Source organism: Corapipo altera, unplaced genomic scaffold (assembly GCF_003945725.1).
Source record: "Corapipo altera isolate COAL_440 unplaced genomic scaffold, ASM394572v1 0, whole genome shotgun sequence".
NCBI classification, from domain to species: Eukaryota; Metazoa; Chordata; class Aves; order Passeriformes; family Pipridae; genus Corapipo; species Corapipo altera.
The window spans coordinates 37,811,913-37,838,964 of record NW_020884872.1 but is presented as its reverse complement, the minus strand read 5'-3'; the positions used below and the strand labels follow the sequence as shown (position 1 = coordinate 37,838,964).

Sequence of the window (27,052 nt, the reverse complement as noted above, 5' to 3'; positions counted from 1 at the left end):
AGTGGGTGACTGGTGCTGTTACAAAATCCACTCCCTTATGTAAGGGACATGGTGTGCAGTGCCCTCTTTGTGCTCGTCCTGCAGCTGTCAGGATTTATTATTGCTCCCACGGTGGGGATGTTGGCAATGTGTGACACAGGCTTCAGGACACGCTCCTGCCTGTGGCTGCCCTGGAGGGAAGAGACCAGGCAGATAAGGACATTGCTGTTTGAGCACCATCTTTGGAAAGCTGCAGGAGATTCAGGTAACATTGACTGAAATGTGGTGGATGCCAGTGGTATTTCACTTGTCTGTGTCTTATACTCTAAATTATTTTGTATCCTTTGCTTTAAACAGCAAAACTGAGCTGTTCTGCACTGTTGCTATGTTGTTCAGTGTACTTCAAAGGATATTTTTAGAATGACATAAAAAGTGTAGAGGATCACAAAATAAAAAGGCTTTCCCTTGTAGGATGATTTTACAGTGCAATGTTGCTTATCCTTTAGAATGCAAAAGAACTGATTATTAACCATTTATTTTGTCTTCTAATGTGAAGAAAATTTGTCTTTTTTATTCTTCTGAGGTAGACGACAAGCTGATGGATGTGTGTAGCATTTTCTGCTTAATGTCCCAGTAGTTTCTTATGCTACTTGTTATTCTGCAGATGCATGCAAACACTTCAAATCCCATTGAATCTCTTTTCTGTTCCTCATCTAATGATGTTGCTATAGCTAAGTTCATGTGTAGACACAAAAATAATGTCAATAATTTTCTTGTAGGTGTTATGGTAACATGTAGAAACCTCTAAAGTTATTTTTCACCTTTAAACAGGTTAATGGCTGCTGGTATTGTAGTAGTAAAGTTAAACATTAAACGTGTGTATTTGGTAGGGTGAAGTCAAAAGGGCATGGTGCATCCTCTCTAAAAGGAAAGGGCTATTCCATACTGTCCTTTTTCACTTGAAGTATTGAGACAAAAACATGCCTAGGACTTTGCACTGTGAGGAAGATTTCTTGGTATTCAGCATATTTTTCTACTTTGATTGTCCTTTTTTTTTTCTTTTCACTGTATAGAGGTATTCCTTCACCTATTGCCTTATTTAATTGCATTCCTATCAGGTCTTTAAACATGTGTAGGTTATTAACTGTATACTGCCTGTAACCATTCCAGCAAAAATCAGTTAAATCTGCACATAACAGTGGAAATTTAAAAATTAAATTAAAACTTCAAAAATTATTAAAGCACTGATTTTTTTTTTTCTTCCTATGAACTCAGTGTTCTTTCTAATTGTAAAATATCAAGAATTGGAGATGATTACTTCTGTATACTTTTCTACACACAGCAAAAATTGTATTGTCCTCTGTCATACTTTTCCTATTATTTTTTCTCTGGAGTCTGTGTGTTCTGTGACTGTTTATATAGGCACATATGCTTTCTGTTTAGCATGTTATTTGTAGATCCTGCTTGTTACTTATTCTCATATGCAACTCTTAGTAATAGGTTGTTTCCCTCTTTCCTTCCCTTCAAAGCCAATTTATTCAAACAAGATTAGATCCTTAAGGTGCAGTTTTTCATGTCTTTCAGACACTTGTTGATACCTTTCCTTTCAATCCTTTATAAACCTATGAACCCTGATTTTAGTTTGTTCTAATTTTAAGATTTCGTATAATAGTTTTAAACATTTATCAAAGCTCTTTATCTCTCTCATTTTTTAAAAAATCTGCTCTTTTGCCTCTTTGAGAGTATAAGAGTTAAACTAGTTTGCTTCTGGTTCTTTTATGCCTTAAATATTGATACTTATGTGTCTACATGTTTTTATCATCTATATAAGCAAATTATAGCATAGTACATGTAAAAAGAATTTTCTTTTTTAACTAAGTGTTTGTGGGGAAAAAGAAATAAGGTACTTATTTCTTACATTATTCAGGCAGGCTTGTGTTTCTCTGTCCCAGGGTTTGTGACTTAGTATGGATTTGACATCATCACAACATAATTATCTACAAAATGAACTGGTAAGAGAATTGGAAAGACAAGAAGGTAAAATGTTTCTTATTTCATTATTTTTCCTTGTTGCACTTAAGAATATTGTTAAGTATAAGGACCAAAGTGTCTGGCTGACAGTGAGCTATTTTCTCATTAATTTTTTCTGAAGAACTGTGTTTATACCACTTGTGCAGAAGATACAACAGACAGCGCTGTTGTATTCTAGCTATGCAGTGGGTATCTTAAGTATGTTACACCTGTGTACTCTTGTCCTGGCAGTTTCCTACCAGTGCCTGGCATCTGTCCTCCAGCTACTTGCCTGTGACTGGTTCCAGGAAATAAAGCTGTGACTATGATCAAGCTATTCAGAGAGGTTTGTTTACAAGCTGTCAGTTAGGGAGAATTGGTTATTACAAGCTTGGTTTCTGTCTAGACAGTCTCAGACCTAATCTTTCAAATCCCTCAGGGGCTATTGACAGCTTTTCCTCTTCAGCACTTTCATGGCTGCACATCTTTCAAGATCCTAAAGTATTGTAAGTAGTCCCCTTTTTAGCAGTCACCAGGAGTAGACAAGGTTTTAGGGCAAGTGCATGTGTTTTGTGGTGGGGTCTAGTTATGGTTCTACATAACATGTGTGAAAGGAACAGGGGTTTAAAATTATTTTATTTTTCATAATATTTTTGTTTAAAATCTCAGCTGAGTTGTGGTCCATGTACAGCCAAGCTTTTGGGTTTCTACTTTCTCAAGAGAGATCAGCATGCAGTTTTGCTTTGCTACCTGTTCAGTGAGGCAACATGGAGCTTTGGCCATGACTGCAATACTTAAAAGAATTATTTACTCATTAAAACTAATGTTTGTTGTTTCACTTTCAAATACTTTTTTTTGGAGTACCCCAAACTGATGACCTTCTGTGGAAAGCTGATGTTGCACAAGAGGATGTCTGATAGCAATTGGTATAGGTTGCTGTTCTACAAAGCACTGTTCAAGTGTCTTAATTTGGAGATTTTCTTTAATGCAGTTCTCTTTCCTTTTGTCTAATTCTGATTTGAACAAAGAGCTCAAGTTGATCCTATGCAATGAAGCATGATTATTAGGAGAAAAATTATCTAGAAGAATAAATGTTAAAGATGGATCTACTAAAGACTGAAATGTTGATGACTGTCATTGTGTGTTCGATAGTACACGAGGGCTGAAATGAAGTTCCACAGTCATTCCTATGCTTCTGAAAGCTTGAGTGTCCAATGCAGATATTCTCTTCATGCGGGATTCAGGGCAGGGAGGAGTGCGGCTGCATATAATTTCTTTAGGTTTTGAATTATGAAAATAAATTGAATTCTAGGACATTGGGTCAATGTAAGCAAATTAGTCAGTAGAATATTTAGATCAAATGCAGAAATACATTCCACTTAGCTAACAGAGGAACTGTGTTGATAGCAATAACAGGTGGTTCTCTTCCATATCTAGAAACACTAGTTTAAGAGATTGAGAAGACATGAATGGAAAATGGAATATCTTCAAAGTTTCATCTGACACCATACTTTGGCATCTTAAATTCCATGCCAGGTTCTGGAAGTAAAGGGTGCTGAACCTGCTGCATGGAGATTTACCTGCTCAGTCACTCTGAGCCTGTGCCTTCCCTGTTCTTATTCTTTTTCTCTACTGCCTTCACCATCCCTATTTCATTATTTCACCTACCCACTCTCAATATCTGTTTCTCAGGGTTCTTATTCTAGTTCAGTTTCTCTGCAAGTTCCAGTCATTGGATCATAGAATCACAAAATGTTTTGGGTTGGAAGAGACCTTAAAGACCATGCAGTTCCAACCTCTCTACCGTGGGCAGAGACACCTTCCACTAGACCAGATTGCTCAAAGCCCCATCCATCCTGGCCTTGAACACTTCCATGGATGGGGCATCCACAGCTTCTCTGGGCAACCTGTTCCAGTGTTGCACCACTCTCACAGTCTGAGCTCTTTATCTTTGGTGCCTTGCCCTTTGCTTCTTAATTAACTCATCATAAGTTCTTCAGTTTAAAACTCCTTATTTTTGTTCATGATTCCCATTACTACTGGTTCTCAACTTACAGGTAGGTTCTCACCCAGTCTGGTCCTTCCTTGTGTGTCTCTCTCCAATCAGTTCTCCACATCTGCATTATTAGATGTCTCCTTTCTTTCCTCACATAATTTCTCCCGATCATTAGCTTTAAGTTTCCTTGGCTAAATTTTTCTAAGATCAGATTCTACCACTCCCATCCTAATTTCTTGGGATACTAGATTACTTTACCCCAGTTGCATCGTGTAAATTCAACCCAGAAAAGCTTTACGTCTGAGACAGAAGGAGGAGGACAAGTTTGCAAGGTATACTTGTCCTTGACAGTCCACCGTTGCAGTTCACTTGGCCAGGGCTTCGTTTTTAATCCATAAATATCTGAGAAAATGCTGACCTAGTAACCTTCTAATAACTCCTGACACTTTAGAAGGGACGCACTCCTTCTACGCACCCTGTTTGACAGATGTCCTAATAGATGGCAATTCCTTCCATCATGTCAAGTACCTTTGCGAAGTCCAGAAAGGTGCCTTAAACAGGACATACTTGGAATGGAGCAAAGTGAACCTAACCCTGTAATTTAGAAATTAAGATATTCAGCTGGGAAGAGGAGTGAGGTAGCGTCTCATTCCTATTTCCTGGGTTATTCTAAAGATACTACTTCACTTTCTCATTCCCTTCCCTGCTGACACTTTCCCACTGACTTCACAGACTTAGCTGTAAACTGTAAAAAATATCCTGGGACCTGAGCGTGGAGTTCAAGTCTGCCTTTTCACAACTGAGTACCCAATCTGTAGTTGGGCTTTTCCTTGCTTATTGTCCTTCTAGCACGATTCTTGCAATCCTGGTTTTCTGATGGCCCACCTCTGGTGGTGCTGGAGGGGAGGGGAAGCACCTGGTTCTGTAGGATGGCTGGAACACACCCCTTGTGTGAGTTCTGAATTTGAATTCTTCTGAGGAAGATCCAGCACTCAGTTCCTCCATTTTGAGTTCTTCAATTGCTGAACCATTCTTTATATAGTGGACTTTGCAATTTATAGTGCTGGTTAAATAAAGAGCTTATTTATACTATATAGAAATAACACTTTTGCAATATCTTCCCACACCACCTGACTTCCCTTCTTTCGCCTTCCTTTTTTTTTTCATTTTTATTCTTGTCTCTTTACTTTGAATTATGCTTCTATCTTAAGATTAAAAACGAACCAAACAAACACCAAACCCACAAACAAACATATAACCTCTTACATTAACGCTCACCCTAAAAGCATTAATGCATACACACCCCACCCCCCCAACTCATGGAAGTCACACCATTAGTTACCTACATTTTTTTCTTCATTGCAAGATTGAGAAATAGCAGAATTAAAGTTCTACTCCTCTTAGGCAACAAGCTGTCTCTAAACCAAAAAAGTCTAAAAGAGGTAGTTTCGAATAAGACTTCAGCGTAACTCAATTAAGGAGTGACTAGAAATAAATGGCACCTTCACAGCAAAACAGAATAGTCTAGAAATAACTCTTCTCTTTATTTATCTCTTGAATGTCTTGCAGTAAGTTATCTCTGAACTCTTTTGTTTGAAAATGGCAGCATTCAAGTACTCTAGTAAACATCAGTAAAAATTCATTAATTTAACACTTCTGTGTTCCTTTTCTCTCCCCACAAGAAGTAGACCCACTTTCATTGAAGACATTGCTAAGCTCAAGTGGAAACTTCTTGGGTGTGGATAGAGCAACACTCAACAAATAATCAAAGTATACATTAACTCTGCAGAGAACTCTGCAACTTATTCTACCTTCTCAGCCATGTGCCTGTCTTTCCTATTTTCACTTATCTAATCTTTGCACTAGCTGCATTTTGACAATAAATAATATTTTTCAACTGCGACATGGTAAAGGTAATAGGGTTGCATGGATTGGTATTTTTAGTTTATTTCAGGTCCTTTATTTAAGCATATATTTTAGAAACCTAGAATTATTGGTAGGTGAAAACTGATGGCATTTTCTTGAGTCTCTTCCTATCCATTAGGAAGTTGGTTGGCTTTTCTAATATACATTAAACCATCTAATTTAAAGTTACAGTCTTTTGTTGTCAAAGTCAAATAATTTAGTTATTTTTAGAGATTAAATAGCTGCAGAGCTTTGACCTGAGGTGTTTTCAATGACAGACAAACATGATGAAGTAACAGGGGAAGTACTTCACACATTAGAATTCATTGTGTGTCACTATGCCACTTCTATTTTCAGCCTTTTAATTGATTTTAAATGACCTATGACTTGGGTAGGACTAGGATATCAGTGGTGTGAATTCCAAATTTACAAGTGCCTCTCAAGCCTGGGTAAATACATAGACTGGATACTGTGAGCGTACCCCTCTTCAGTTCTTGTGTCCTCATGCTCTGAGCTAAGTGCATTTTGTCTTTTGACTGAGAAGAGGCTGCCTGTGGTGGCAGTTGTGTATTTCTGCATTTCAAAGTATAACATTTCAAGTATTATATTACCCTGACATAGTATCTCAGATTAATCAATATAATACACCTCTTCATTGCCATCGTTTCAGCAGGTTGAACTTGTCATGAATGTACTGCTAACACTTACATGATGATCTCCCTTTTTGTAGGTAGGGATGAAATAACGAAAAATTAACTGTCATTTAGACAAGTATTTCAATGGTACTTTGCTTTATATTCTTAGAAAGGTATAGGTTACATCTGACTTCTGTGAAGTCAAGAGCATGATTAGATTTCCCTCCTAACCCCTTCCTTTAAAGGTCCTAAGGCTGGAATAGAATGAAATAGAAATAAGTGGAATGACATAAAGATACTAAAGGGATACCACCTGGAATTTAGGGACTGTTTTGTGATTCAGGATTTTGTATGTTTCCATGGAACCATCTGTAATGCTTGCAGGAGCAGGGCTCTAATCCGGAGATATCAGTAGCTCAGTAAAAATTCTGAGATGCCAGAGTTCCTTAGTATTGGGACCTTTCTGGTTTTTTTGGGGGTAAACTTGGTCTGAACCATTGGAAATACTCATATGGATTCACAGGAATACCTTCTGATGATTTCTATCAGTGGAGTAATGTAACTCTTCTCCGGTCATCTCTTACAGTTACAGAACTGGTGGCAGATCTGTTCCCTCACCAATCTTTCTGCGGGTATTCTCTTGAATTTGGGATATATAGATAGCTATTTTATACATGTATATGCATGTATATATATATGTATATGCTATGTGTATTATATATACCATGTCCATATGATATATATAAACCACATCTTAAATACTTAGTTTGTATGACTCTAGTCCCATGTGTCCAGAGCGGGGGGATCTAAAGAGTCCTGGCTATTACAAATTCTTGGAACTTTTTTACGTTATTCAATCAGTAATATCAGCACAGGTAGTCCTCTTATGTTCATCAGACCCTCACATAATTGCTGAGAAGTCATGGAGGACTTCTCCACCTATGTCTTCACAGCTGTTGATACATGGTATTAAAATATTTGTAAGTACAAATATATATGGTACATTTTAAATCTAAACTCCATAGGTGAGATTATACTGCTTCTGAAGAAGGGAGAGTATGTTGTTGTAGGGCTGAACTTTGTCAGGTCAAGTTCATGCTTAAGTCTTGAATTTCATTCCTTTTGCCAGTTGGAGAAGATCCATCAAAGAAGGAGAGAAGCAGAAAATGATTGGATCTTATTTCCTTATGACCTTGGGCTGTGACACCATTTGACCTCAAGAGATTAAGTAGGGTCAGAGCAGCACTTGAAAGAGGCTAACGTATTTTTTTTCTGTAGGCTGTTTTGATGAATCAGGGGTTGAAACTATGGTTTCTGAATTAATGCTGTTCTAATCCACTAGCAAAGTATTTGGAATATGTTTTGTTACTCTGTGTGCTATTTGTGAGAGAGTCTGAAAATGGATGTTAACTGCTAGTATCTTCTTAATAGCTTTCATGTGTAAGTGTCATTTTACTTTTTTAGCCACATTTTAATTCAGGTATCTAGACAATGGTAACTTTTTTTTTTTAAATGTAATTTTGATTTACATCCCTTGTCTTTGCTGTTTTCCCTGCATTTTAAGTGCTGTTTTATGGTGCCTATCTCTGCTTGCTTTTCATTCTGTGGAGAATGCAATAATGTAAGCAATATCATTAGTTATGCAAAGAGAGATTTAACATATGCTGTTAATTGATGGATACTTAACTGAATTTTAAGGTTACCATTTCCTGGTGGAGCTGTATACTTCCAGGTATGTTTTTATGTGACAAGTGGTGTAAAGGGAACAGCTGATCATGTAGCTAGTTTCTAAACAAGTACTATTTCTACTCATTCTAATCAAAAAGTGAGAAGCTAAAGACAGCTTTCTGCATTGTTAAAGAAAAAAAATGCTGCAGTTTGCAACTTTTTTCATTCTAACCTGGTCTATCTCCTGTTATTTTCTTCTACCTTTCCTTCCCACTTGAAGGACTTCTCCAGGTCTGTCTCAGCAGAACTCACATCCTTTTCTTTCTTTAAGTTTTGTTGTAACAAGACAACTAAAGTCACATTTTAACATTTGACTTGTGAATGTGTCAGCAAAATCCTCTGGCTCCCTACACAAGATTTTGGAGCTTGACACAAGTTTCTCTAACTAACCTGCCACTGACTTCGCAACTCTGGTCTTCTACCTGATTTAGTATGTCTCTTTGGAAAATTGTGTTTGCATTTCAGTTGTAATAATGGTGATTGCTTTGCCTTTGAGAATGATGCTTTCGTTCTTTTGATGTGGTTGATACGGTGCCAGATGTGTCAGCAGTACCTGAGTTTTTTTCCCTCAGCCCTGATATTGACGTAAAATGCAGGGAGTTCAAACAACACACTCCAAAGATTTTTGACTCCAAGGTTAGACTTCTATAATAAACAATACTTTATCTGAAGTATTTCAAAGAACACTTAAGAAATTAGCCTATTAGGCATGAAGTCTTAAGCAACTTAAAGACATTAAAATTCTATTTCTTAAAGAATTTCAGCAGCTATAGATGGGAACTTCTTTGTGAACACAAGTTCAAGACCAAAGGAGTGCTATCTGTTTCACTAAGAAAAACTATCTCAATTTCTGTGTTACCTGAACAGGATCAGATTGCCTCATCTTACTATAAATAAGGTTTTAGACTTGAAACTCCAGTGGTTTCTGTGTATACATGCTCATGCAAATAGATAAATCGGCTAAAGAAAATCATTCTATATATATATACATACCACTTTCATGCCTCTCCACATCACAGAAGAGGAGTGAGGGCAAACCTACCTGGTCAAGCACAGGCAGATGAAGAGGGGAGGATCCAGTCCTAGCAGACCTTTGAGTTCTGACAGTTCAGTATGGGTGCTCGAGTAGTATTGCTGGAAATGCTCATTATGCACTTCCATGCTTACAAGAATTGACAGCCAAGTCATTCAAGCCACCTCCTCTCTTGTCTGATCCTGTTCTACTGATGGGTCATTTCTTTTTGTCTTAAAATGTCATTAGAATCATTCATTGAGCCATAATTTCAGGGGTTTTTTTTAACAAGAGAATATGAACATAGAGATAAACACTTCCAGGAGCATAACTTCCTTTTGGCTTTTTACATCTGTTATCAAGAAACTGGCTTGACCAAAGTACCAGTAGAATTTTCTTAGTGTTTTCAGGTGTTAGAAGACTTCATCTCACTTGGATTTTACTTACTCTTATAGTAATTTTTGTGTCACTTGACAGATTTTCCACTAGTTCTTTATTTTTCTGTTCTGACTACTCTGAAGGCAGTTACAGAAAAATTAACTTCTTTCCCTTTGCATAATCCCACAAGAAGTTAGTTTGAAAGATATAAAGCAGTAGACAGAAGAGTGTCTTTTGCAGTATGTAAACTTGTATGAAGGAAAGTGAATCTAACTAAAAGTCTGCACTCCTTATTTTGTTAGCACTCTTCATCAGGATCATTAGAGTCTCAGTCCTGATAAAGTTTCTCAGGTTTTAAAGCCTGCCTACCATATGGTAACTCTGATGAAACAGATACTCTTCTTGATTCTTCACTATACTAGTATCTTCTTAAGGGGAAGTGAAAAAAAAAAAAAATAAAAAAATTGTGTAAGCTTCTCCAGGGAACTCACCTGGAGGATTACCAAAGGGATAAGATAGGTAAAAATTTAAATGGTGTTATTAATCAGCAGATTGGGCATTCTTCTTTTAGGAGTGTCGACGGTTTAGCTCAGGAAGGAAGCAGTGGCCTACAAACTCTGTTAGTGTAGGTGCTACACAAGGCTGAAATAGAAAGTTTGCTGATCACGTAGGGAATAGATGGGAAATGTTTATTAAGCGCTAGAGGGGCAGCTGTAATACTGCTAAAGTTTTATAGATCTTCTGACAGAAGCTTTGTAAGTTAAGACTTAATAAGTTACCAGCTTCTCAACAAAATTGGATCCAAAACTGATGTCAAGGAAGGAAGAATCAAGAAAAATGGCTGTAATTGAGAAGTAATAGAAAGAATAGCTTTTACTTCCCAGCTAGTAATGATCACAGAACAAGATCAGACTGCTCTAAGCAATAGGAGAAGATTAAAAGCAGTCTGTATCTGGTATGCTTGGAAACAGGACGATATATTAAATACACTTATGATATGAGTAATAAGACAGCTTTATATTATTTCTTTAATTAAAAAAAAAAGATTAATTTTGCCCTGAAGCAGAATTTCTCTGACATTTAATTCATGTTTGCCAAGAGCTCCCTGATTACAGGCACGATGACTCATGTGTTTTCTCTCAGCTTAACATTAGAGGCTTGAAGAAGATATAATGGGCTGACACATACTACTTGTTTCCTAATATCTTAGAATACCAAAGTTTCAGTGTTGAGCATTTTATTTTAGTTATCTTTATAAAATTTATAAAAATCTGTTTGTATTTTTTCCAGTAGTATATGCACTGCATTATTTTTAATTTTGCTGTATCCCATGATTAGTGTTCTCCTCTCACAATAAATTCTTGGAGTACTGGAGTTGGTTAATTGGGTTTTGTTGGGTTTTTGTGTCTTAGGGTCAACATACTAAGATTGAATATTTTTGCTTTTTCCTCTTCATTTGTTGCTGTTCTCTAGTCTCCTCTTATACTTAAAGTTGAGTTACAAGCTTAAAGCACTGGCTAATGAGCCTGAACATCTTCCTGATGTAATTTTGTTTGGTATCATCTTTTTCTTAATTCATTCCTGCTTTTGTTCCTTGGGCCTTGTATCACAAGGAAGAGAGAGAGACTTTGTCAATATGTTAGCAATAAAATTACTGAGGCATATGGCAAAACAAGTGACAACACTTGTGGCTGTCATGTCCTGTGACTGCAATGATTTGAGGGAGAAGAAAATATGAAGAATCTTCGGTAGACCAATGTGTTTTATGCTCATGAAAGCATAAATGTTTTCATTTTTAACAGCATTTGGGCCTGCAATTTCCATGCAGATCCTGATATTGATATCTGTGATTTTGTTGGGGGCTACAGGCTTGATACAGAAACTCTGCTTTGGACAAGGTGGTAACCTGGTTATCCAAATCTCTAGCATGCTTTTTAGAAGGTGTAGCTTGTAAACATGTTTTGCTTTAGCTGATTTGCCAAGAGATCATAGTTGGCACTGAAAGCAAAATTCTTGTGAAAATTTGGAATGAATCTAGACTTTGCTAAGAAAATGCTCTAGACAACTTCACTTACATATTTCTTTTCCTAACGTTGTGGTGCTGCTTTGTGTGATGATGGCAAAACTGAAACTAGCTTGGTATGCAGCTAAAAAAGAATGAATCCTCTCCTGTTAGAAGAGTTATCCAGGATTATGTTAGCTATCATAAATATCCTTTGCTTAGCAACAGGAATGGCATTCAGGATATCAAGCCAACTGGAAAAAATACCTCTGACAGGGCTCTGTTGGGGTGGGTGGATAAGCTTTCCTGATAACACTAGTGCTTTCACTCTCGTCTGTTATAATTTGTGTTGCTAGGATCTATTTCACAAGTTTTGTGACAGACTTATAAATGATACTCTGGCTCCTTTTGTTTACTGTCAAAAAGAACCATAATGTGAGGAAAGTGAATAGCAAAAGGATATGGAAAATAATGAAAAATCTGGGCGCATAAGACCATGAGTACCTATACTAGGGCAGCTGTTCTTGAAGGGAAAAGGAAGTTTAAAAATTTCCTTTGGATTGCTGAAAGGAAAAACAACGTATAGTGACATTCTCCTTCTTTACTTTTTATGAACTTAGCTGCTTCAGCAAAATAGGAAAGAAATTATTTAGTCATAAAACTTAAAACTTCAATTAGAATTCAGGAGAATTGTCATATATCATGCAAACTGCTAATGGTGAAATGTATTTTTATTTACAGGTGTAATTCATGTTCTTGCTTCCAAATAAACTTTTCAACATGAATTAGTAGTTTCATTATCAGTCCACTCAGCCTGTTTGACTTTTTATACTTTTTCTTCCAGGGGAAAAAGAGGATGAACAGATAGTTGCAGAAATCATGAGGAGGCGGTTTTTTCCTGCTCTTATAACTCATGAGACCTGGGAAGGCTTTCACTTTGCTGGCCAAGAGATAAGAATTACAGAAGCCACTGATTGTTATGGGGCAGTCGTCTGGCCATCGGTACGATATTTTTACAGTATTGTTATTTTTTATTTTTGGAGTCTTCTAGCACTTTTTAATTTGTTTTGTAGGGCAAATATGTTTTATTATATGTTGTAAACCCAAGGAAATAATTCTGTGCTTCTCTGTCTCTGTTCTGAAAATCCCAAACCTGAATTTAGCCTGGTTTTGTTTGAATTTGTGGTTCTGAAAGCTTAGATGGTATTTCTTCTTTGTGCCCCAGTCATACAAGGTGTATGATTTTGTGTCCCCTCCTCATTTACCGGTAAATTTTGATTCTATTAGGCAATTACACGCATATTTTGAAGGAAATATGGCAGTTTTATGATTATTGCATTTCTGTACATTTTGTAAATACAGATGACTCTGTATCAGGCAGATCCCGGTTGTGGAAACCACTATGCTACAAGCTCACAAGATATTAGCACTCACAGAAGCTACTCAGGCTACTCATACAAGAAGCAAATTTACCTTATAAATATGTAGACAAGGGAAAAGGAGCTTTCAGTTTCTTAAGCATCCAGAAATCTAGTGGGAGAGAACCATTGTCCTTGGCTCTTGATATAAGAACCGTGAGCATATCCACCATACAAGAAGCCTTCTTCAAGGTTTTGAATCTGTACAATGTAGCTAACTGACTGTTTGGAAATAATTAAGACTGAAAGAATCCACCAAGAGGTACCATGATAAACCATTGACACTTGTGGCTTTCAGGGAACAGTCCCTGTAGGAGAGACCCAGGAGGCTCCATTTCTGTCCCAGCTGTATCAGCGTCCCAGGTTCATACTATTTTTAAGAAGTATGGCCATAGTTCAACTGTGGTATTCCTTGTTTTAGGAGATCTGGACAAATAATCTATACTATATGTTTTAGTGATGTCAGTGCATGTCCTCTTGGAAAGTTTGGCTGACTCCTGATTATTCTCACAGAATCATGGGCTTCATTGAAAAGCACCTTTTTTTTTTTCTTTTCCTGGCAGAGCTTAGCCAGTTTTGCTGTGTAACGAAGACAACCTTTCAATCTATGTTTCTTGATGTTCTCCCTTCCTCTTGATCTAGCTTTACTTGAACTCTTCTGAAAAATGTCAGTCAAATTTGTCAAGAGGGGAGAAACTTTGATGAAAATAAAGTTTGTGTATGTTTCATGGAAAGTCAGAACTCTCAGGAACTTTGATTTTGCTAACTGGTTTCTACAGCAGAATAGGGTGAACTCTGAGGGAAGGAATTTATGGAATTTATGGAATAACAGGAAATCCTAATATAATGTGCCAAATATTAGTCAAATATCAGACCCAATCTATAGGAACCTGACTTTAATTATTCCTAGTTCTCACAGACTTATTTCTTTACCAAAGTTCACATTACCTACTCTTTCATGGTCTGAATTAAGAGGTAGAAAAAAACCCTTTGTTCAAAGTTCTAGAATGTTATCACTGGGTCAACACTCCTGTTCCTTTCCTTCTACTTCTTAATTAGTTAAAAGCAAAACTAAGAGTGTAATTTCATTGTGCCAGACCAATCCACTAATAATTACCTTTCCGAATGGCAAGAGGATGTGACAACCATCATATATATTTGTCAGTGGAGACTATATAATTGTCATCATCTGGGGAAAAATATGGGAGACAAGCTTGAAACTATCTTTACCAGAGAAATAAAGTTAGCAATTTCTATTTCAACAGTGAACTAAAATTCATTGATTAGTGTGAGACAGGGCAGATAGGCTGAAGGGGCTTCTTAATCACAGTTTATAAATACTTGTGTAAGGAGTCTGTTGTAGAGGGCTCTTTGTGGCTATATTTGCTGTGAAAGTTTGCTAAGCTTGATGAGGTAAGCACATAGAAACTGAAAACAAACTGAACTGGAAGAAAAGGGGATAAATCTATTCGTCCCTTTTGAATCATTATGATAATTAATTATTTGTAGAAATAATTTACCATTGGAAAACTTAACAAGGGTTGTTGTGAATTTTCTCTCACAAGCAGTCCTTATGTCAAGATGTCTTTGTGAAGGACACCTTTTAAATCAATCAGAAGTTCCAGTTATAAGCAGGAATTACTGACTGTAATTTTACAACTCATGTTATGCATAATGACAGATTATCTAATTGCAGTTGTTCCTTCTGGCTGTAATAATTTACAAACCTACATGGAGGCATGTTATGGTATTTATTTTGTGACCTATAGAACTCAAAGATCATAGTGAGCTGTGATCCTTTAGGGATGGTGCTTAAATGGATATTGCTCATTTGAACAGACAACAGGCTTTTTGCATGCTTTTGAATGACAATGCATATTTAGTGAAGGGGTTTATTTCATTAATTTATTCAGTTTGTTCACGGATTTCCTCCACTACAGGCTCTTGTTCTGTGTTATTTTTTGGAAACTAATTCTAAACAATACAATTTGGTTGACAAAAATGTGATTGAAATTGGAGCTGGAACTGGGTTGGTCTCCATAGTAGCCAGCTTACTGGGTGAGTATGTACCATTGCTGTTATGGTCTTAAAAATAGCTCTCAGATGAATAGTGGAGGGCAAAGGAAGTGGCTTAGTTCTTCTAAAAGACTGTTGTTTGAGAGCTTCCCAGACTGAGAAACAGTAAATTCTAAAAAGCACATTTGGAAACATGCTTTGTTACTTTTTTTTTCTGTGAGTGTATTGATGCAAGAAAGGAATAAATATATTGTCATTAACTGTGTTAAACAGAGAACCAAAATAAGAAATTATTGGCTTCACAGGATGTCAGTTGGAGCCAGATGTAAATATGACCAATGCACCCCCTTCCATTTACCAAAGAAGCTCTTGGATACCAGGTCACTTTCTATCCATTTGTGTTTCAGTATTTTCCTTCAGCAACTTGATTTTTTCTGCTGCAGACGCTGTTGTGTTTTCTCTCATGGTAGCCTATTCTTCCTCAAGAGTATTCCAAGTCAGTGGTGTCTGCATTTTAACAGAACTTTTTTACAGAACTTTAGCTTTCTGTAGTCTGAGAAAGCTTCTTTCTCTGTGAAAAGGAAGAAATCTGAGGCAATGCTTAAATCTCATGCTGACTTCTTGGAGTCAGTAACTGGTATTCCTCTGTCCTTAGCTGGTCACTGTACTTTTAACCAATGTGATATCAAGACACAGTAAGTATCTAATTTCTCCCCACCAGCTGCATTTACATGGTGATCTGTAGAATAGAACTATCACAAACCAAGTATTTATTTCAAGCACAGTGTCTAAGAGTTATTGGGAGCATTTACATTGTTCTGTTAGCCTCAGTGAGAGCTATTCGATAAAACGAGTTCCTTGTGCAGTGGCTTTTGTGAATGGACTTTTACTCAAGTCTTGAAGTATATTAAAATGTTACATTTGTTTTCTCCATGCCACAGGTGCCCTTGTGACTGCCACAGATTTGCCAGAATTACTGGGAAACCTTCAGCACAATGTTCTCCGTAATACAAAGCTGAAAAGCAAGCACCAGCCTTGTGTTAAGGAATTGTCTTGGGGAATTGATCTGGAAAAGAACTTTCCTAGGTCTTCCTGTCATTTTGACTACATTATGGCTGCTGATGTAGTTTACCACCATCCGTTCCTGGATGAACTCCTCCTAACTTTTGATCATTTGTGCAAGAATGATACTATTATTCTGTGGGCTATGAAATTTAGGTTGGAGAAAGAGAACAAATTTGTGGACAGATTTCAGACCCTGTTTGACTTAGAGATGATTTCTAATTTCCCCAGTTTGAACATAGCCTTGTATAAAGCAATGAGGAAAGACAGCATGAAAGCCAGCCTTCCAAACTGATGGTCTGAAAGTGACAGTTTCAGCTGTTCTGTAGCTTGTTCTCTTTTTAATAATTTCCATGTTAGTAGCTGCTAACATCTATGTGAATCACAGTTTTAGAGGTAGCTAAAACAAAGCATCTGATTCCTAGTACCTCCCTAATAAATTGCTAAATTCAATTTACTGATAGTTTTATACACAGAAGAGATGTACTTTTGACATTTTCATGACTTTTATGTGCTAAGATGACAACTCTAATAAGTTTCACTGGTCTTACCACTATTGTTATGGGTCATGTAATGAATATTTCCAAAATATTTCAGTTACAGCTTTGAGTGGTGTCTTATATGATCAACCAATCATTTAAAACTCAAGACTGTCATGAATCTTTGCATTTAAAAGTTGAGGTGTTAAATATGATCTTTTCCCATTCTCACGATCATGTTAATCCTTCCTTAGAACACCCTTAATAGGATGTCAAATTAACTGAAAAAAACCTTACTACTATATTGTCATAATACAGGGATAGAATATATTAGTTACCCTTTGATTTAATAATTATGCTTTCATTTTTTATTTAGATTCGGAGATTCTTCATCAGCTGCACACATGAGGCAAGAGGGAGTTAAATGTTTTGTTGCTTGAACAAGTGCTCAATATGTAAGTTGTATAAGAAGAGTACAGCATATCACCAGCTGCCCTTTGCAAAGACCTTAGATTCTTGGATGTCTGCTCCTCCAAAAATAGACAGTTATCTGGACGTCAGGGAACAACAATGGAAAAATGACAGTGACCATGAAGAGAGGAGCTTTGCACTGCCAGCTGCTGGTGGCTGGAGGTAGAAAACTAAACCAGCCTGTCATGGTGTGCCTGAGGCATGGACAGGTTTAGATATTTGTTTGATTTTGTGATATGGACAAACAAAATACTTTCCTCCTAGTCCTCAGGGTTGTGTACTTCTGTTTACAGTGACCTATCCAATAGTTTTCTTATGGGAAGATTAATAAAATTATTCTTTCCACATACCACATTTTCTGATTCTGCTTGATTTTGAGACCTTCAAGTCCCTTGCAGGCTAGAGAAGAGAGCTTTATCACCTCTGCTGTAGCAGGCAATTGCCCTTGCGATATGAAGGCTCTGGGGACTCTCAGTCTTTAACTTTTTAGCCACTATCTGTACTTCCTCAAAATGTACTTTATGTATTGCAGATTTGAACATTTTTTAATTGTTGACTTCCAGAGCATACTAGTGTATATACCTCTGATTGGGGCAGATGCATGCTACTTATTTACTCTGCTGCCTGGTACAAGTACAAGGCAGAATTATGGTAAATAGCTGGTACAACTGGGATGTACTTTTTCTTCCTTCTGAACATTGGGTTTTCTTGGGACTAAGGTGCTTGGTGTTAGAGATGAAGTGTTGCAGAGAGGAGAGACTGAGCTGCCAAGCTTTTCCAGTGGGAACTGGATATCCTATGTGTGAAAGGAGGTAGTGAAGAGAATTTTGGGGGAGAGCAAATGAGGATGTGGCAGGAGGGATCTGTTTTTGGAGGGAGGGTTGCAGAGAAAAGGTAGTTGTAGGGAGAAGGTCAGATGGAGAAAAAGAAAGAGAATAGTGAGACTGACTTCAAAAAGTTTTAAGAACCATAGCACCACCTTTCTTGCTACTGACTGTAGTGGGGGCATCCTTGGTGAGACGTGGATAAAACTAAAGCAATCAGTAGTATGTCTTAGCCCAGGACAGCAAATGAGAAGAAAGGGAGTCAAGTCTACTTTCTAGCTTTCCTGATGAGAGATCACATGTGAGATTTTGGCTTGGAGGTTATTGGAGAAAAAGCTTCTAATCCTCATCATTTAGTTTCCTGTGACAAGGTTTGTAGATACAGGTAACATCTTTTGTTGGATCAATCAGTATAGCTAGAAAATTAGACTCTATGCCATCTGGCAGGAAGTATTACCCCTCCTTACAGATGTTATTATGCACATGGCCTTAGATCATTACAGCTGTAGAAAAGCATGACTGCAAAATGGAAATATTTTTCCAGACTGTTTAATAGAAGTAGTTCAGTGTAAGTGAATAAAGAAACAAACACGGATCTCCACCATTGCTTGATTTCCTTTCCCTGCTTCCTTATAACTTGTTTGCAACCATCAAATCTACTGCAATTGACACTGTAATCCATGTATCCAAAAGGGCATCTCTGTCTACAAATGTTTCACGGATAAATGTACTGGGACTATAATTACTCAATAACAGTGAAATGATCTGGTGAATTCCAAAGTGATGAAGGCTAAAGAGGAACACTACAGTAAAGTGGTTAGGTGTGATCACTTTTAAACAGCTAACTAGCCCTCCTGTTTGGGCCACAGACTGACCCCTGCTGAGCTCCTGCTGAAGTCAACAAGAGATGTGTTTGTCGAATGGATTTGGGATTGGCCACTTTAGGTTCAACAGCTTGTTAATATTTAGTGGAATGTAACATCAGTTCTCTTTCTCACAAGTCTGCCTAGCACCACTGTGTGAAGCTTCCTGGGAAATCTTTGGTGACTGACTGCTCTATTGTACAGCCAACTTTTGTCCTCTGGTGTGATGGGCAGGTTATTAGCCATGACCAGTGGAGGGTGAGGTTGTATATGACATTTGCCTATGGAATTTATTTCTGCTCTTTGAGAACAAGTTTCACATGAATATCAAGTATTACTGACCCCTAAAGTCAGTAATAATTTTACTAGCCGCCTATTCTTTGTTTTAATGTTTCAGATAAAGGATCAAATTGTCATTCAGTGCATTATGTTGCTAATACACTGGCATTTGTATCTGTAGTTTGTGAAAGGCAGAAGGAAAAGAAGGTCAGTTAAATTTGTGGGTGAAAGAGCTTCACCTTTGAGGAATGCCAGAGAATCTGCCTATGCTGGTAGGTTTTTGCAGTCTTTTATAGAGTGTTATGGTAATCATACTAATTGAAGAGTTAAATTGGGATGTATGGTATAAGTTAAATCCACTCCTCTGATTTTCTCTTTTCCAATATAAGAATAACTTATTGAGCAATGCTATAATTAAGTAACTTGATGGTATTTGCTAAATTTTCCCCAAACAATGTTTTTAAGTGCTAACCCTAACCCTAATGTTTTCAGGAAGGGTTCTTTCTGCATAAAGTATATATAAAATCATTACAGTGATTTACTTTGCTGCTTATTATACAATAACTTCATCAAGGTATTCTACAATTCATTGTTGTTTCTGTCTCAGAATTAAAGTAACAAATGCTTTCAACATTGTACAGTTTCCATATGGTAATATTGTGCTTTTGTCTCTGTCTTGCTGAATTGCCGTGTTGCAACTCTGAGTGATTTGGTTTCATTTGCATTATTACACCCACCCATGTGACCTCTTGCCTCCTATAAAAACTGTAAGAAAAAGCTGTAGCTGCTGAAAAATTAGAAAAAAGCATTCAAGTGACAGTACAGATCTATTGTGCAAAACCTCATTTTTGTTTAGAAGCAGCAATGGAGCCCCAACCTAAGAAATGGAATTACCAAAAATACCCAAATAACTACCCATGGCACAAATGACAGTTGAATGATGAAATTAGCCATTCTACAAGCACTAGGTGAGCAGAAAATATTAAAAGGATACCACACATGTCCTCCTTAATCAATCTTTAGTGCCAATCACCATTGAGTATGTCAGCACAGGAAACTTGGGGTGTTTGATAAATGTAGTATTTCTTCAGATGACCAAGTCCTGAAACCTAAATGGATTTAGAAGACTCCAATTCATCTAACAGCCTTTGAATTCTGGAGACCCAAAAGGTGCAGGACTTTTCCCTACTCATAGCCACTCTTACTGCAATGGTAACCAGTTCAATGAGAAAGAGATATAGATGCTATCAAAATATTACTACTCCATGGATGTAATTAAGAAATTGACATGTTCATTCTTATAATAACTCTGTGACATAAGGGAAATATTTTTACTCAGGTGTAAAACAAAGGGGAGACTAAGCTAACTATCAAGTGATTTAACCTCAGTCAGTGGTAAGGCCAGTACCAAAGTTCTTTCACATTTTGAATTTGCTTTGAATTTGTTCATATTAAGAAAAAAATTAATTTTCATATTGAATAAAAACAAATGCTTCCATGCCACTCTAGATAAATTATAAACACCCTAAAAGTATAAGCACGCAGCAATAAACAAGAGTAAAATATCAATTTTTCCTTTTGCATAGTTATACCATCTAAACATACAATACACAGATGGTATTGGATACTCTGGAATTTCAGAATCATTCAGGTTGGAAGGCACCTCTGAAGGTTATCTAGTCCTACCTCCTGGTCAAATCTGAGCCAGATTCAAAGTATGAAGAGGTTACTCAGTTTCTCTAGTTGGTACATGAAAATCTTGAAGAAAGGACATGTCACAATATATCTGAGCAGTCTGTTAATTTCTTTTTTTTCCCTCTCACATAACCAAATGGAATTTCTCTTGCTGCAACTGGGTATCTGTATTTTGTCATTTTGCAATGCACCTTTGACTTCATCTTCTCTATAACTCTCTTGTTATGTAGCAGAAGACAGCTATGAGATCCACCTCTAATCTTCCTCTCAACAAACCCAGGACTCTCAGCCTTTGCTTCCTTCATCCTCTGAACCCTTTTAGTCCTTCTCTGGATTCTCTTTAGTTTGTTAAGATTTCTACCATTAATGGTTCCACAAGTGGACTGCAGGTGGGGTGTTATTATGCCACATAGTGGGATAATTATCACTTTGAATGATCTGCTGGCTACACTCCTGACAATGAAGTTAACTTGCATTATCTGCAAGAATATGTGCAGGGTGCCAAGCATTTAAACCTCTTCTCATGGAGTGCAAATCCACTCCTATCTTTATCCTCTCTTCTTGTCCTTCTTAAAGACTTGTGGACCACAGCATTGCAGTTGTCCCATTTATCTGAAATACAAGGCTCTAAAATACACGTTTTACTATCTCTGAGAAAAAGTGATAATTGGAAATCAAGAGACGAGTATATCAGGATTACTTAAGAGATGCTGACTCTTAGGAGTTATACAGGCATAAAGTCTAAATATACTGAAATCCTGAGTGCTTATGTTCTAGGAAGTCCATAATTAGATGAGTGTTCTACAGAAGTTCATTGATTGTTAGAGATTATTAACGTCTAGTATGAGATTACTGTATTATTGGATTACCCACATTATGCATTATCAGATGATTATTATTACAAATTCGATTATTATTACAACTTATTACAAAATACTATCCTCCATGTTACGTAATTGACCCTACTCACTTTCTTTCAAGCTTGAAAACAGTTCATGTAAATAGAAATGTTGTTGCTCTCATGATGCCTGTGATTATTATACTCCTGTGTGCAACAATAACTGTGGCACTCCAAGGTGCTCAGCCTTGGCAGCAGAGTAGAAGGGTCATTAGATATTGACTGTATTCTTATCAGAAGTCAATCAGCTTATAGTAGCATTAGCACTTCTGTGTTAATTGGTAGAAGTGTATGAACACTCTGGGTAACTGTACAGATTTCTTGATAGCAGAGACCATCTTTGTTCAGAACACATGATTTCTCATTATTTTTTCTGCTATTCTCTCAAAATAAAATTGTTAGCAATGTTCCCCAAGTGGCCTGAACAACCAAAATACATGGTCCTGGTGACCTAACAATGAAACCCTAGAACATTCTGCTGTCATGCTGCTGTGAACAGTAAGAAAGACACCTGGCTCCATTTCAGTTTATTGAATCAGTGTTGCTTTGCTTTAAAAAAGGAATACACAGATGGAGATAGACTGGAGGATAGATGGAGTCAGACTAGAGTCTGATTTAGAGGTTCAGAGACTACAAGCAGAAAGAACACTTTCTTGCCCATTTCAGATCACAGAATCACAGCATGGGTTGGAAGGTTGGAAGGGACCACAGTGGTTCGTCTGGTCCAACATTCCTGCTCAAGCAGGGATGACTGTTAAAATATTTTAAAGTGCACTCCATAAGCACAGTCTGCCTCTTTCCACTCCTTCATCAAAGAAGGAAGCGTTTGGAGAGTATTTTAGTCTGAATAAGATGACAAGCCTCACAGTTTCACAGACTCATCTGGGCAGTGACACAGAATGTCTGATGACCTCTGTTAGTACCCCGTCTCCAGAAACCCAGTGCTGGCACAGGTGCCTGAAAGACTCTGGTTTTGCCTACATGGCAGATAAAGACTCTTCAACATTTAAAATCTGGTTTTCCTAGCAGGACGGTAGGCAAACAAATAATTTCAGTCAAAATGGGTTTGTTGGAACTGATATATTCTGTAAAACCAGTGTTTTATACTGTAAACTGACTTTGTCAGGAGCGTCCTAACAATTTCTAATTAGGCAAATACAACAGGGGAAAAAAAGCTATTAAACAAGCTGTGCAGAAGGTTGCAGAGATAAGAAATCATATGGAAATTATTGCTGAGCTATGTAAAATAGTCCAGCTTTATTCAATACTTGTTTGCAGTCTATTGCCCATATTTCAGTAAACTCCTAGCAGATAGTCCGTGTAGTAGCCATAAGTAGCTAAATAATAGAGGCAGGAAAACATTTGTATAAGAAAAATTGTCTGACACAGCCTGTGAAGAGGAATCTGCTTTTTGGTTAGTACATTAGGATGCCCACTGGTAATCTCAACACTATCACAGGTTGTAATAGTTGGGGAAAAAAAAGAATGTCAGAGTATAGCAAGATGACAAAAGAATAGATCTGGGATTCTTTTTCATGCTTGTGGCCTTGTTCATTTTTTTCTTTTTCATAGAAGTTTGATATCAAATATATTTTAGACAGTGATTGGAAGCCTCCTTGCTGTGTCTTCCCAGCCGAAAGCCGTTTGTCATGCACCACCACTTCCCAGTCTGGGTCAAGAGACACCTGCTGTTTCTCTCAGTGGGAGAAGGAGTTATATAATTTAAATAAACTGGCTCATTACCAAGGTGTTTAAATTCTGTGTAATGTAAATGTAGAGATGGAGGCACTGATGGTAAGCGCATTTGAAGACTAAGCAGATCTCTGGAGGCATTACTGTCTGCTTATTGTCTAGGGATGTTTGTGAGACTTCCACTGCATTACATACAGGTTGTGGCTATATGGCAACTGTTGATTATCTAGTACCCTATGCAATGCTGCAAGTCCTGTTGGATGCAGTCAACTCCTTTCATCTACCTATTTTCTCTCCTCTCCTTCTCCTTCTTCCTCTCCCTCTCTCTCTCCCTCTCCCCTCCTCTCCTCTCCTCCCCCTTTCTGCACTGTAATCTTGTGTGACACACTTTTTCAGAACAAAAAAATCTAGGTTTTCCTATGCCTGGGAATTAGCACAGAGAAATGCTACACTTAGTGCAGTATGCTAAGGCTGCACAATGCTATTTGTGTCTCTGTTGAAACCCAAACCCTATTCTCCAGTCTCTTTTTATGGGGATTCTTGTTAATGAGGGCTCATTGCAACAGGAGGGCAATACATCTCCTAGTATGCAACAAGTTTCACTTGATCTTGTCTCAGTATTTGGAGTTTATACCACCCTTCTGCTGTTCCTTGCCATCCAGCCTGACAGTGGCAGGTGTCTGTCTCCTCCTTCGGCTGGAAAGTTCTTTCCAAAGGGCTAACAGCCTGTTCTCTCCTGTGAAATACAATCACCATACGAGTGTGCTGAAGCTCTGGGAAGTAAGAACCTTCCACCTTTTTGCATGTTTAAGGCCACTTTGTGCCTATAGAGATGCACAGCACCATCATGGGCTGAGCCTTCCCTCCCGGTAATCAGGGATCTGTCCATACAGGAGACCAATACATTGAGCAGTGTGTTGCCAGTGTATTTTCCTGAAGCCAAGAGCATAGTTGTAACTGAGCTGAGCAAGCAATTGAAAGATTGTGATAATATCTTGAAAACACTGGATATAAAGGGGGACTTTTAATAACTGGAGAATAAGACTGTTCAGGAAGACCCTGGTTGTACCTGTCTAGAGCTGAAAGATCTAGAGGACTTGCCTTTTTGAGGCAAAGATGGGTCAAGGTACTGTGAGATTTAGAAGTGGATTCTGTCACTTTACTGCCTCTATTTGGGAATTTATGGGCTGCTGCTTGAAGTTATGTGATATTAATGAAATGTCTATGATGTCTCCTCTGTTGCATTGTCCTTCAGTCTTTTTTCTCATTCAAGAACCCCCTCCATCATTCACGGATGTGTGTTGTTGTGAGTCACCTGCACAGTGAGTGAACCCGTAGCCAAGCTCTTGACATAAAAAGAAGGAATAACTATGCCTTTTAAAGATGCAATCTCTGTAGGTACTTTGACACTTGTCCTGACAGGGCCTGGAAGGCTTTCCTGGAAATATGATGTTGAGATGGAGGCAAATGAAAAAAATACAGTTACTTCTGTGGAGGGGAGTGGGAGCCTGTGTATGCAGCAGAAAAAAAGATTTGTGCTAGCACTGTTGGTGACTATGTATGTGAGCTCCATAACACCACTTTGAAAAGGACCAGTTAGAGTTTCTTTTCCATTACTTGATCACATCTTAAACCCCCACTTCTTTCATTTATGCCTATCAAAAATAAGACTACTGACTGTATCAGTATATATCCTTGGAAATCATTACCCTGATAGTATTTTAGTAGCCCAGAAACCATAATAAAGAGTGTCACCTACAAAAATGGGTGTTAGGTAAGATGGTATCTCCCATTGCAAGCCAAGTCTGAGGAGGTTGAGCTTGCTAGCTTGGCAAAGTGTCTGCATGTAAATGGCAGGAGCTGCTGACAGAATAAGATTTAGCATACTGTGGGCTGTATAAGGGACACCATAACATCTGTTCTCCCATGAATGTTCATCAGTCCAGCATGAGACTGAAAAAAGCTGTTGCACACTTCAGAAGATGAAAGAGATAAAGTTGTTGAACTGTAGTATCCAAAAATATTAATGTTTAGTGTATGCATTTCTGCACTCTTCTGTCACACATTAGCTATTTATTATTTTAACTTGGATGTTGCTTTTCTGTATTTTACAATATTTGATTATTTTTTTTATCACTTGTGATGTGTTTGCATTTGATAAGGAGGAATGAAATTTATCCCACTAAACTCAAAATGCAGAAATGCTGCTAGAAGGACTTACAGATAGATAAACAAGTTCCGTTTAATTAAAAACATACCAGCTGAAGAAATGGTTAGATAATGAATACTTTAAGCTTCTCTCTTGTTACTTATTTCGAGATAACAGTGTTAGTTAGTCTTCAGCTTTGATCCAGAAGTACAGGGATCCAATTTCTGTCTCCATTTCCAGACCCACCTGTCACACATGGATAATAATCAGGGATAGTTTTACCTTTCCCAAAATAAGTCTAAAAGCGTGAAAGGCTGCTGTTGGCCACTGGAGGTCACTGTAGCTCCACACACAAGCACACACAAAAAAAAGAAAAAGGAAAAAAAAAGAAAAAAAAAGGACCCATTAATTAACAACTGACCAGTAAACATTTAAAGATTGCGTATTCTGGGACTTTTTTTTCTGTGTTTACAGTGTGAAAACTGTGGGATAAAACCAATAAAACTCTAATGCAAAATGTGACATATTTTTGCACTTTTTTTTATTCAAATGGTGCATGTTTAGGAAGTATTTTGAGCAAATAGTGTAGGAGTCCACTTCCCACATGCTCCTTCTCTACATGCTGTGAAGATTTCTAGTGCTCAGTGTGAGAGAAAAGGCACTAGGATAATGCCTATCCTCTCATCTTTACATAGGGAAGGAATTTCTCTACAAAGAAGTATTTTCAACCTCATGTGACTGTTATCTGATACATTTGCTTCTCTTAGCTGGCCACCTCTTTAGGAGATCTATACCATGAAGATACAGGAAACATAATTACTATTCTTTTGTGATTTCTAGAAATTTCACCTTTGTCCTTCTCTGTCCCCTCCAGACAGTAAAAGTGCAACATCTGCCTTCCAGCAGGCAGATGACATGCTCAGCCACAGCAAGCCCTGATGCACCAGGACCCAAAACCAGCTCTCATTACTACTGGTTACTGATGCATAAGCAAACACTTTAATACGCACTGTTGCCTTCACTGAAACTTGTTACCTGCTGCATGTATAGCAGTGACACCAAAAAAGGCTGCAAAATCGATGTGATGAGGTGGTTAGACATTATGGTTTTTATCCTGCCCTGAGCTCCATGCTGCTGCAGCAGTCCTGCCATCAGCTGTCAAGCCAGCCAGCTTAAAGCCAACTTGGGAAGGACGAAATTTTGGCAGTAATACACAAAATGGTTTCCTGCAGCAGAACTCTTTAGCATATGCTCAGGTACAACTATGTTCCTGACTTCAAATGATGGATAAGAATGCAGTTGAAGAGTGTAAAAACTTTTTAGAAGACTCAGAATCAGTTAAGTTCTTGTACCAGAATGGTTATGAAGTTTCCTGTCTCTTGTGCTGCACCTTGGAGATCTCTCAGTGGAAGACATGGATCTGGCCTCAAAAAAGCCTTCAACTAAAGACAGTCAGCAGTTAATATGAAAAATACAAGTGAGAGAAAATATAGAGGGACTAAGGATCTGCTCTAGTAGATTGACATCTACTAAAAGCACTGAAGCCAAGGTTCATCTTATG

General features: G+C 37.6%; 1 protein-coding gene across 10 annotated transcripts; it reads left to right on the top strand.

Annotated features, from left to right (window-relative positions):
• Positions 1-38: 38 nt before the first annotated feature.
• LOC113947543 (protein-lysine methyltransferase METTL21E-like) lies at positions 39-16,990 on the top strand. Of its 10 annotated transcripts, none has more exons than XM_027644218.1 (6): positions 39-244; positions 1,933-1,991; positions 2,429-2,495; positions 12,490-12,647; positions 15,004-15,121; positions 16,021-16,990. In XM_027644218.1, exons 2-6 carry the CDS (start codon positions 1,947-1,949, stop codon positions 16,434-16,436), a joined length of 804 nt encoding a protein of 267 aa, XP_027500019.1. In that variant the 5' UTR covers positions 39-244; positions 1,933-1,946; the 3' UTR covers positions 16,437-16,990. The 10 variants fall into 10 exon arrangements, with proteins under 10 accessions (XP_027500019.1, XP_027500011.1, XP_027500003.1 ...); XM_027644210.1 differs by having other exon boundaries at positions 1,911-1,991; XM_027644202.1 differs by having other exon boundaries at positions 1,907-1,991.
• The last annotated feature ends 10,062 nt before the right edge of the window (positions 16,991-27,052 follow it).

Coding starts and splice junctions, on each gene's coding strand:
- LOC113947543 (XM_027644191.1), top strand. CDS start 11,427: ATGTTTTCATTTTTAACAGCATTTGGGCCTGCAATTTCCATGCAGATC. Junction 12,648..15,003: donor GGGCAGTCGTCTGGCCATCG/GTACGATATTTT, acceptor CCTCCACTACAG/GCTCTTGTTCTGTGTTATTT. Junction 15,122..16,020: donor CATAGTAGCCAGCTTACTGG/GTGAGTATGTAC, acceptor TCCATGCCACAG/GTGCCCTTGTGACTGCCACA.